Source organism: Embiotoca jacksoni, unplaced genomic scaffold (genome assembly GCF_022577435.1).
Source record: "Embiotoca jacksoni isolate LCO1_2020_lvr unplaced genomic scaffold, fEmbJac1.0.p SCAF_15, whole genome shotgun sequence".
NCBI lineage: Eukaryota > Metazoa > Chordata > Actinopteri > Embiotocidae > Embiotoca > Embiotoca jacksoni.
The window spans coordinates 5,858,615-5,869,510 of NW_027185285.1; the positions used below are offsets into that span (position 1 = coordinate 5,858,615).

Genomic DNA, 10,896 nt, shown 5'->3' on the forward strand with positions numbered 1-10,896 from the left:
TGTTTAATGGGACACTAAACTAAAGAAAGGATGCTGCAAATGGCGACTGTACGTGCAGTTTGGACATTAATAATGTCTCCTTACAAAATATTGAAATGAAAACATGAGCTGATCATTCTACAGGCTGCTGAGTTTCCTCTTTGTCTTCTCTCTCCTTCCCTCTTGTGCTTCACGTTCAGGTGTTTGGCATGGCGTGGAGCCCTGACGGCAAGCTCCTGGCCACAGTTTGCAAGGATGGGAAGGTTCGCATCTATGACCCTCGCAAGTCCACTGCGCCTGAGAAGGTATGTACAACACAATGGGCAACATACAAGGCTACAACCAGAACACATTTTAGAATTTTCTTTTAGTTTATGTTGTGAAAATGGTGAAACAACAATGTAATACCAGTACACAGCTCTGAATCACAAAGAGAGATGAATTTATAAAGGTTCAATTGAATGTTAATGGACTGAACAGAAAAATCTGCTTATATTCATGCTTAAATTTAATTGAATAAGATTTAATTCTTTAAGGCTACAGAACTGTGTTGATTGAGGTGTATTGCTGTTTAAAAAAAAAAAATGAAAGGCCACTTGTGATTTGCTATCGACAAGTTAGAAACATTGCATCTCAGTGCTTTGCTCTCTTTGCTCCTACGGTCAAGTCTCACAGACACACTTTTCACACACTATTTTCTTTTTACAGGAGGGCCCAGGCCCTGAGGGCCACAGAGGGGCCCGTGTGGTGTGGGTGTGTGGTGGCAAGTGCCTGTTGGTGTCAGGATTTGACAGGTGCAGGAAAGAATTAGTTCTTTATTTGCACGTTGACCATTCGAGCAACACTGACCTTTGTGATTTTCCTGCACAAGGTGTTCAGTCCCCTGCTGAATTTAAAGTGTGGAATTGAGTAATTGGTCGAGTCACTGACCCTTCTTGTCCTTCTCCTCCAGCCGCAGTGAGAGAGTACTGTACCTGTACTCTGCTGACTCCCTGTCCTCCGGGGCCATAACCAGCACTCCTGTGAACGTGTCCCCCTCCACACTCATCCCTTTCTACGACCCCGACACCGGTGTCGTCATCCTCACTGGAAAAGTAAGCACACTAACTACCAAATATGTTGTGAGATAATCTACTGCCACTGTTCTACAAGTTGAATGAAATAAGAATTAGATGTAACGTGAGTTTGATTCCTTTCATTGTTCCAGGGTGACACCAGAGTGCACATTTATGAGATTGTCCCTGAAGATCCATACTTTATTGAATGCAGCAGTTTTAACTCTCCTGAGCCTCACAAGGTACCCAACCAACCTCCTGTGACTTTCTTATATTTTTGCTAAACATCTGAGCATACAGACACTAATGTGTTTTTGTGCAAGTACAATTATAATCACAAATACATGACCTTTTGGGTTATTCATTTTTTGGGTAATTAGAAAACATGTAACTCTGTCTGATTGTTTCCTGTCTGCAGGGTTTGGCTTTTCTACCCAAGACGGAGTGCAATGTTCGTGATGTGGAGATCGCTGTCGGACTAATGCTCACCAAGACGACCATAGAGCCAGTGGGCTTCAGAGTGCCACGGGTCAAGGTGAGCCAACTGCACCACCTTGTGGACACATGGGAAAACTACATACCTTCCCTCCTGGTGGTTGTTTCTGATAAATGACTGTTGATTAACTTTAGAGTGTATAAATCGATGTGTTTGTCTTCTTTGGGTCTCCAGAAAGAGTTTTTCCAGGACGATGTGTACTCGGACACAGAGGTGTGGTGGGAACCAGCACTGACGGGCTCCGCTTGGCTCTCCGGCTCCAACGGCCAACACAAGAATATCAGCCTGAAGCCAAAAGATATGACGCCAGGTGCAGATACAGAGAGTCTGACTATGTATACATTCCACGTGCCCTTATCTAACATAGCTCTCAATCTAAATGAATATGCTTACCTCTGCAGTCTACATGTCAGTCCTGGACATGTCCTGGTATGTTTCTGTGCTTGATGCCAGGTGTGTGTGTGTGTGTGTGTGTGTGTGTGTGTGTGTGTGTGTGCGTGTGCGTGCGTGCGTGCATGTGTGTTTTTTCCCCAGTGAGTGAGGCCCCCAAAGAGGCCCCAGTGAGAAAATACCTGCCTTCGTCTGTTTACCTGGAGGAAAAGACTGATGAGCAGAAGAAGGAGGAGGTGAGGACGAGTTGAAATACTTTTCATTGTATAAACCAACTGCTGCTAATTGAAACGCACCTGTGAGGGTCTGATACTTGTTAACACTGAATACGTGTGATCCAGCTGCTGAGTGCCATGGTGGCTAAGCTGGGTAACATGGACGACCCACTGCCGCAGGATTCCTTCGAGGGGGTCGATGAAGACGAGTGGGTGAGTGAATGTGATGGAAACGTCTGGGAAGATGAGTGTCTAAGCTTTCTGTAGTTTTGTTTTAATGAGGATGCAGTAACCCTAAAGACAGACATCTGATACCGACACATACTTTTGATCAGTTATATTCGGTGTTATGAATCCCTGTACAGTTAAATATAATCTGCAGCAGCTCTGCAACAAATACTACTATTGTGAGTTTCATTCATTGTAAACATTGTGTTCCTTTAACTGTGGTATTTTTTAAGAGGCAGTTTGTGTTTATTGTTTATATATATTTTAATCATATTATAAGGGTTTCATTCTGTTTTGTTGTTCCTGTGTTGCAGTTGTGTATCTTTAGGAGCTCAGAAGCCTTAATAACTTTGACATTATCTAGCTATTTTTCTTGCAATGTTTTGTTTTTAAAATGTGGTGGAGCGCTAACTGTCAAACAGAAAGGATTGTAAGGACCCGGAGGAGATTAAGAAAATGCAGGTTTTTATTGCCAGTCAATAATACACTGTTGCTGACTTCTCCGTCATTCAGGATGACTAAAGGAGTCGTCGCCGTGCCTTTGGTTCAGTCGTGGTGCCAACAGCAAAGAGGAGAAGACGGCTCAAGTGTTGTGTTGCCAATCGTGTGTGCGACTGTGCCACCCAGACATCCTCTGAGCTTGATCATCAAACATCTCAGCGTACTGAACAAACAAAGAATACTGCACAATGTGAAAGCCCCCACGGTGAGGGGAAGGGTGGGGGGGAAATCTTAATAACTTTTTAAAAGACCTTCTGGTTTCAGTACTGTGTGTATGACGATATCTGTTAAGGTTTGGAAAATGAAATGTCACGTTGTCTAGTTGATGTTTGGTTAAATCTGATTCCTTGAAATTCTTAATCATGATGATGCATCATTCTGGGATAAATCTCACTTAGTAACTACTCTGTTTTGTTCATGTAGACAGAGAATTTCTTTCATTCTGTTTACAACTATCACCATAAAGGGATTATACAACAATAATTATCAGTAAATACATTGAAATCATATGTTGGGAATAACTCAACCATATTTCTGTTCATCCATGGTTAGTTTAAAGTGAGCAAAACTGCAGGCAATCATAGCAATAATACCTCTAATGCTTTATTCTACATTACAGCAGCTCTCAGTGGTCAAAACAGACCTAACTATGGGTTTCACTGACATTAAACAACTTTTTTTAAATAATGGACGAGTACTTTAGTCATGCTTCTCTGTTTTCTGTGGTGTGGGGCCGTGATTTAAACATGATAATGCAGTCCTGGGTGTCCTGATACTGTATAAAGAAATGGCTGCCTGTGTTTAGATGTCAGAATATCTGACTTACGATGTACAGAGTTGTTAAATGTGTGCACATTTATCTCCACAGTGGACCACTGCTTGCATTTTGTACTGGCCAGTCATATGAGCACGCTCCGTCACAATGTGTCTTCGAAAAATGTAACATGGCAAAAAACGAAAAAAGAGTTAATTAATTTTTATATAAGTGAACAGTGAACATCCAGCAGCTGTTAAAAAAAACAAAAACAAACCTTGTCTTCCTGTTTGGTCAGGTAAAACACACAGATACTGTAACATGTTCAAGCTTCTGCAGCAAAAAAACCACTCTGAGGATACAACAGGGTTCACCAGTGTTCATGTTTGGCCATGAACTGGAATTTTTAATGACAACAACATTAAGTTTGCTTCTATTTGTTCACCAAAATTAGATTAAAATGCCATTTTAACAGAATTATATTTTACTGTAATTGTACCAGTTAGATTTGATTGAATCTTCTGCCATCCAGCATTGGATATATGAGCAGGGATCAAGATCAATGAGACTCAAATGTTATTCATTGAAAGCCAAACCACCTCCTTCTTCAGTTTTTAGACAGAGATTTGTATTCTTTAAGATGATTTTTTTTTTTTTTCTTCCAGTTAGTTTGCTGGAAAGCGACTTTAGTTGGTGTTTTGACTGTTTCGGGGACATTCCCCACTAAATGAACTAATTTTCTTGATCTAATTTTAAGTAGTAATAAGTAATCATTGTGTTGATTTGACAACAGTACAGTATTAATAACTTACAATGCAGCCATAACAGCCATCATGGAGTCTCTCTTCAGGGCTATAGCAATATCTATATATCTATATTGTTTACAGCCTCAGATGGACTGAGCTGAACAAGCCCATTAAGCCACGTATGGTTGAGCATATGTTGAGCACATGTACGGTGGGTGTCATAGGGGTTTGTGTGATGTATTCTGGATGTACTTGTGATTCTCAAAGGCCATACTTTGTCATTTTTGGATGGGGTTAACTTGCCTTCCAGTGTGTTAAAAAGGGGAACCTTGTATTTTATACAGTGAGTAAAAAGTTGTTTTGTTTCTGTCTTACTTGAGTAATGGTTTGTGGATTTTTTTCAGTATTGTCTTGCAATAAACACCTTTTGAACCATTTCTGCTTGTTCCTGTGTGATTAACTTTCCATGATAAACAGCCAATAGATATGTCAAAGAGGCATAATAAATTGCAATATTCAGATGCATTAGTGTTGCTTTGTTGGAGACTGTTAGGGACACAAAAAATACATGTGAAGCGCTGTGAATACTTTCTGGATACACTGCACATACATTTTTATTAAAAAAAAAAAAAAAAAAAATCCTAAATAAAAAAATGACAAATTGAATGTGTCCCTTTCTATATTGTGCATAATATTGTTAATTTTGCAAAATACATTGTTTGATGCAAGAGACCTTTTTAACATGTGGCCAGGGAAGGTAGATGGGATTTAGTCTTCAAGGTTAACTCCTGCTCATTTATGGTTTTCCTGTTGAGAAATTAGTTCTTTAAAAAATATGCAATTTTTATTTATTTGTTAAATTCAAAAATTACAATTATTTTGTGGAGTAGAGACTGGTCTACCTGCTACAGATTATCAAACTGGTGTGTTTCAAACCACTCAGGTGATTTTTCAAAATGAAGCAACCAAAGCAATCTGACTAGCCGATATTACCATGTTCACTCTTGAGGTCACACTTTTTAAGAACATACCTTTCAAGAGTTCTCTGGAAATAACACAGATTTAAAATTCTATTTAATCAATGGACCTTATTTCAGCTCTCAAAGTATTTATTTATTTTTATTTGCTTATTCTGCTATTTTCTTATATGTTGTTGTTGTTGTTTTTTTTTGTTGTTTTTTTTTTAATCTCTGTCATTGTTGCAACTTGTTAAACTATTTTGAGGCTGGTATATGATCAAGTCGATGCTTAGAGCGTAAGCGAAAGAAAGCTGCGCTTCAACCTCCCCGTCGGCAGGTGGCGCTGTCGAAACTATCGCCGTTCCAACGGAGTCGTCTTGAATCGCGTATTTTCGGCGCTTCACTGAACTTTGACCTTTTCAGTAACCTTCAGTGTGCATGTGTGAAAACAGAAGACAACGCGCTGTCCGCGGAGGCTGTGCGATATTATAAAAATGGTAAGAGCGCAGTTACCGCGTTTATATTTCTACGCCGGGCTGTTGTTAGTATTAGCAGGAGACGTTGTGGAGCTGCTGCCTCTCCTCCTCTCCTCCTCTCCTCTCCTCCTCTCCTCCTCTTCTCCCCTCGGACGTTGTTTCATCACATTTAAGGAAGATGCCAGCTTCCCAAAACGTAGTAACGTTACACCCAAAGAAAAGAAACGACGGCGTTTTGAAACCGTGTCGTAGATTTACTAGATGTCATCCAGGTGTCGTTGCTTACGTCATCACCTGCAGACACTTATTGAACTGACTGTCAAACTGTATATTAGGTTTTATAACCAGCTGGCCTTGTTTTGTTTTGTGTTTTTCCACATGAATATGATGTTGTTTTCTTCTCTTGCAGGCTAAATATCTTGCACAGATCATAGTGATGGGAGCCCAGGTGGTGGGACGTGCATTCGCACGTGCTTTACAGCAGGAATATGCAGGTATGACTCGCGAGCAGGCCCGCGACATCGATTATAATCGATTAGACATTTAGTCGATTATTCAGTTTGTTCATTGAAAGCAGTTCTCTTCAGCCATTAATAATTCCTTCAGTCAAAATTGCCAGTTGCCTCTTCCATTTGTCTCTCAGAAAGTGTGATAGATATTTGAAAAAATATATATATATGTGATGGAATTACAGCATATAGACAAAATGTTCAAATAGAATTCACACCTATTGGCATTTGATTATTTATAAGGGTATTCCTGGTCTACTTTCATCTCGCCAAGGGGATTTACATCCTTCATAAAAAACGAGGGGAACTCTGCTCCTCAGCCAGGAGTTTATTCCTAAAGCCTGGACTGAATTTAGAAAAAAAAAAAAAAGGGTGTTTATAAGTGTGCTGCTCCCTCTGTTGATGTTTTTGGTTTATCCACGTTACCCCTTCATGATCCCTGAAGTCATCGACTTGTGACGCATTTTGACACATGTTTTTTTGATATATCAGGATCCTGTAGTTTGTTCTCTGTTTTCATTGTAAATTGCTGCGTGTGTTTGCAAACCGATCCGTAACCATGCGAGCTGTGCCGTCTCAGCCAGGACACCCGATTGTTTTTCATCTTCATCAGACTTTTTCTGGTTTAATAAGGGTTTAAAAACAACAACAACTTCAGATTCACGTCACTTATTCTTTTCCCCCCTGAGATACAGCATCCTCTGCGACAGAGCAGTATTCACGAAAGGAATCGCCGGTTGCCGCCGCCGCGTTCAAAGCACGGTGACGTCGCATTCGTTCAGGGCTCATGATTTGTCTCGACCGTTTTGTCTTGCGTTGTATTTCCCCACGCAGCCAGCCAAGCCGCGGCGCGGGCCAGGAGCAGCGCAGGTCCGCAGTCAGCTGCAGTCTCCAGCATCACCGGCATGAGCCTGCAAGAGGCCCAGCAGATCCTCAACGTCTCCACACTCACTCCCGAGGACATTCAGAAGGTACAAACGCACTCTTGTGAATCATCAGTGCCTATTATGGGCCAGAGAGTTGATGTTCCAAGAGTTAGTATGCAAGTTGCAGCATTTCTGTAGTGTTTGTTAAGTATCACCAAGTTTTTTTGTTTTGTTTTGTTTTATCTCCTAAAAATGTCTGCCTGAGTGAATACGGTATTTTTTTTTTTTTTTTTTTTTTTTTTGTCAAAATACTCCAAACAAAAATATGAACGCAACACTTGTGTTTTTGCTCCTTGAAATAAATGATCGGAGACTTCGTCCATGCCTACAAAAGTATATTTCTCTCTGACTTTGCTTCGCAAATTTGTGAATGTCTGTTCTAGCGAGCACCCCACCTTCGCCCAGACAATCCGTCCACCTGACGCGCGCGGCAACATCGAGATGCTGATTAAACGGCGTGATTTTTGCACGCACGCGCCTCGGATGGGCCAAAGTCAAAGGACACACATTCCTATCACACGACACAACCGCGGACGTCACGAGTTTTGAGAGCGTGCGGACCGCCGACCGCAGGAGTTCCAGCAGAACCGTTGCGCGCCCCCACCCCCCCGCGAGTCGGGTGTTCATTTCACTGTCCCAAGCCGTCGACAACGTTGTTTCAGAGAATTCGGTGGCACGTCCGACCGGCCTCACGACTCCGGTGCCACCTGGTCAGCCCGGGACCCGCCACATCCGGCGGCTTGCCGGGGGGGTTACGGCGTGGGAAGCCGTGAGCTACAGACGGCGAACGCGGGTGCGTTTTATCGACGGCCGAGGTGTCCAATTCGCGAAGGATGGGAGCAAAAACAAAAGTTTTGCGTTTCTATTTTTGTTGCGTGTACATCCTGTAATCCCGCAACCTTTTTTTTTTTTTTTTTTTCCATAAATGCAAAGCGAACGGGTACACGAGTGTCTTGATGAAGCAATTCTCTAACGCGGCCCTCTATTTGTGTACGAAACATTCAATATTTTCTCAATTATTACTCAACGTATTGCTTATTTCTCAGACGGCTAACTTGCAAAAAAAAAAAAAAAAGTCCCACGTTTGGCCAAATTCGTAGCGCTCAACTCAAGTTCCTCCATCAGTCAGAAACGGTAGCGTTTCATCCCAGCAGCCGGAAAACACTCAGAAACGGCTCAACATTTCTCTGGGAAGTGGCTTCACCGCTGTCTGCAAAAAGAAGTAACGCCCTTGTTCGTCCGGGATCTGTCTGTATTATTGATGAAATGATTGAATCCATTCGGATAATGTGGCTCTGAGTTAATACCAAGAACGTGCAATTAGCCACCGACATAAATCGATGGGTCGATTTGTTCCGTTTTTGTTCTCCTCTAAAAATGATTGGAAAATGTGCTGGTGTGATATTGAAATGAAGATCAAATGTTGTTACCTGAACTCGGAAGTGTTTTTTTTTAATTTTTTTTTTTTTTTTATCTCCGACAGAACTACGAGCACCTTTTTAAAGTCAATGACAAGGCAGTCGGCGGTTCATTGTACCTACAATCGAAAGTAAGTATCGCGTCTTCAGACCTTAGACATTTCGCTTGGTTGTTATTTGAGCGTTATAATTATATAATTATAATATCGAGCACCGTAGTTCCTTTTTTATTTTTTTAAACAATTTTCAAATGTGTTGTGGAGTTGACGGCTACAGCAACGTCACCAAAATATGAATCGGTGTCCATAAAAGTAAACAATTGCCTTAAGCTCACAATGGCAAAATATGGCGTCGGTAAATCATCAAAGCAACGTAATTAAGAAGTGTGAGACTGTAATACCTGAAATATTGTGTGATAAGATTTGCGTGTCTGTTTTCGCTGCTTGCAATCTATAGTTTCTCCCAATCACAGTTTTGGAAACCGCTTCTAACCCGAGCGGCTCCCTCTGAACGGACACCGTCGTGCGGCAGCGTAGGGCTTTAAAAACACATGGAAACTACACGGAAGCGTGAACAAGCTCAAATACGACTCTGCAGTGTTCCTGCTCATTGTGAAGTACGGTGATATCCGGCGTGCCACTGAGCCAGTCTGCCTCTTTTAAGTGTCGTTTCTCTCATTGACCGCCAGTGTTTTCACCCTCCGGACCAGCAGCTCGAGTTTAGTTTTGCGCGCCATCAGTGTCGTTGCAGCCGTGTATAATGTCTCCAAATTGGAACCCGCGCAGCGGGTGGACGACGCCTCTCGGCAGTGCTCTCTGTCGTTCTTTGAACTCGTTTTGCTCATGAACATCTAAACAATGACCACTTCTTCTCTCTCTCTCTCTGCCTGTATCTGAATTATATATCAAATCATCACTCGGGACTCGCGTGTGGGGAAACGATGTCAGCGAGTCAGTCTCTCACTTGTGTCTCTCTGTAAAACCACGGTGTCGTTTTCTATTTTAAAAGCGTCTTCCTTTCCTCTCCGTCATCGATGTCACTTTGTGTGTCCAGGTGTTGCGGGCTAAAGAGCGTCTGGACGAGGAGCTGAGTATTCAGACACCACAACAAAAGCAGCAATCGCAGCAGAGTCCAGAAACATGAAGGCATGAAGGGCGAATTAGTGCTCGTCCTTCATGCCCCGTCTTCCCTCTCCCCGTCCTCTGTAAATTATAACCCGATTAAAAGCCTTCTTCTTTTCTGTAGTCACAGACTTTGTGGTATTTAAAAAAAAAAAAAATTTGCCCAATGAATGTCATTGCTGGACAAGGAATAATAGCTGTACACGTGTACCTATCGGTGCCATGTTTTATATGGTTTGCCGGCATCTAAATCATCATCGTGGTGGTTTAGGAACACTGAAGAGAATGAAACTGCATCTTGTCGAATGTTAATCACGGTAATATGATTGTTTGGATTCAGAGGAAGTGCGACGCCACTATCAAGTGTGCAAATGTCGGCCTGCAGGAGCAGAAGCGGTCTGAAATATCTGCCTTCGTAGTATATTTTAAACGGAAATGAAAAAAAAAACACGTATCAAATGCAACTTTATTAAACATTTTTTGTTTTCATTGACATTATTATCAATATCGTAATAAAATTCCTCTAAAACAGGAGAACACCGCTATGTTGTACCAATTGGAGACTTTTACAACTCTAAAATTCTGCATGTTCAACCACAGAACATGATGCCAGGAAAAAATATATTTTCATATAATAATTTTTTTTTTTTTCTCATATATTGTATAACTTCTATATTTACCTAAAATAAAAAGGCACTTGGAAAAATTAAAATACTGACATAATATCTCACAAATGTGCAAAAACATAACTTGGAACAGGCCTTGCGTGGCCTTCGTCTTATCATTAACCCTTTGTGCAACACTGTGGCACTTCAGTCAATGGCACCCCTTGACAATGACACTGACCTAACTAGGAAACAGCTTTGTGCCCTGGATTTCAGTTCTTTAACAGGAAGTGAAGGTTACTTTAATATCTCCAGGAGCCCGTACCTCTTTTAGAATGTTATATGACAAAAAATAAGACTTTAAATTCAGACATTTTAGCGACTGAGGAAGATTTTTTTTTTACAATTATTCTTGGTTCCCAAAACAACTGACGATTAACGCTCTAGACTGAGAAAAGAAGTGACAGCATCCCCGTATCTACACACGCTATGAGGGGGGGGGAGAGTGCAATTTATTA

General features: G+C 41.5%; 2 protein-coding genes across 2 annotated transcripts in view; both read left to right on the plus strand.

The window, feature by feature from the left end:
- coro7 (coronin 7) overlaps positions 1-4,801 on the plus strand; it is a 106,168-nt gene extending 101,367 nt beyond the window's left edge. The window contains exons 20-28 of the mRNA XM_069149099.1: positions 180-284; positions 688-773; positions 932-1,073; positions 1,187-1,276; positions 1,453-1,569; positions 1,705-1,840; positions 2,065-2,156; positions 2,262-2,348; positions 2,877-4,801. Of these exons, the coding sequence (XP_069005200.1) occupies positions 180-284; positions 688-773; positions 932-1,073; positions 1,187-1,276; positions 1,453-1,569; positions 1,705-1,840; positions 2,065-2,156; positions 2,262-2,348; positions 2,877-2,885 (864 nt within the window). The 3' untranslated portion in view covers positions 2,886-4,801. The remainder of the gene's footprint in view (positions 1-179; positions 285-687; positions 774-931; positions 1,074-1,186; positions 1,277-1,452; positions 1,570-1,704; positions 1,841-2,064; positions 2,157-2,261; positions 2,349-2,876) is intronic.
- A 911-nt stretch (positions 4,802-5,712) lies between these two features.
- Positions 5,713-9,896, plus strand: pam16 (presequence translocase associated motor 16). Its single transcript, XM_069149104.1, has 5 exons — positions 5,713-5,820; positions 6,209-6,293; positions 7,143-7,279; positions 8,718-8,783; positions 9,706-9,896. The coding sequence occupies exons 1-5, from the start codon at positions 5,818-5,820 to the stop codon at positions 9,793-9,795; spliced, it is 381 nt and encodes a 126-aa protein (XP_069005205.1). The 5' UTR covers positions 5,713-5,817; the 3' UTR covers positions 9,796-9,896.
- The last annotated feature ends 1,000 nt before the right edge of the window (positions 9,897-10,896 follow it).

Excerpts from the sequence above, each read along its gene's own strand:
- pam16 (XM_069149104.1), top strand. Across the intron at positions 7,280-8,717 it reads CTCCCGAGGACATTCAGAAG|AACTACGAGCACCTTTTTAA; the intron begins GTACAAACGCAC and ends TATCTCCGACAG. Across the intron at positions 8,784-9,705 it reads CATTGTACCTACAATCGAAA|GTGTTGCGGGCTAAAGAGCG; the intron begins GTAAGTATCGCG and ends TTGTGTGTCCAG.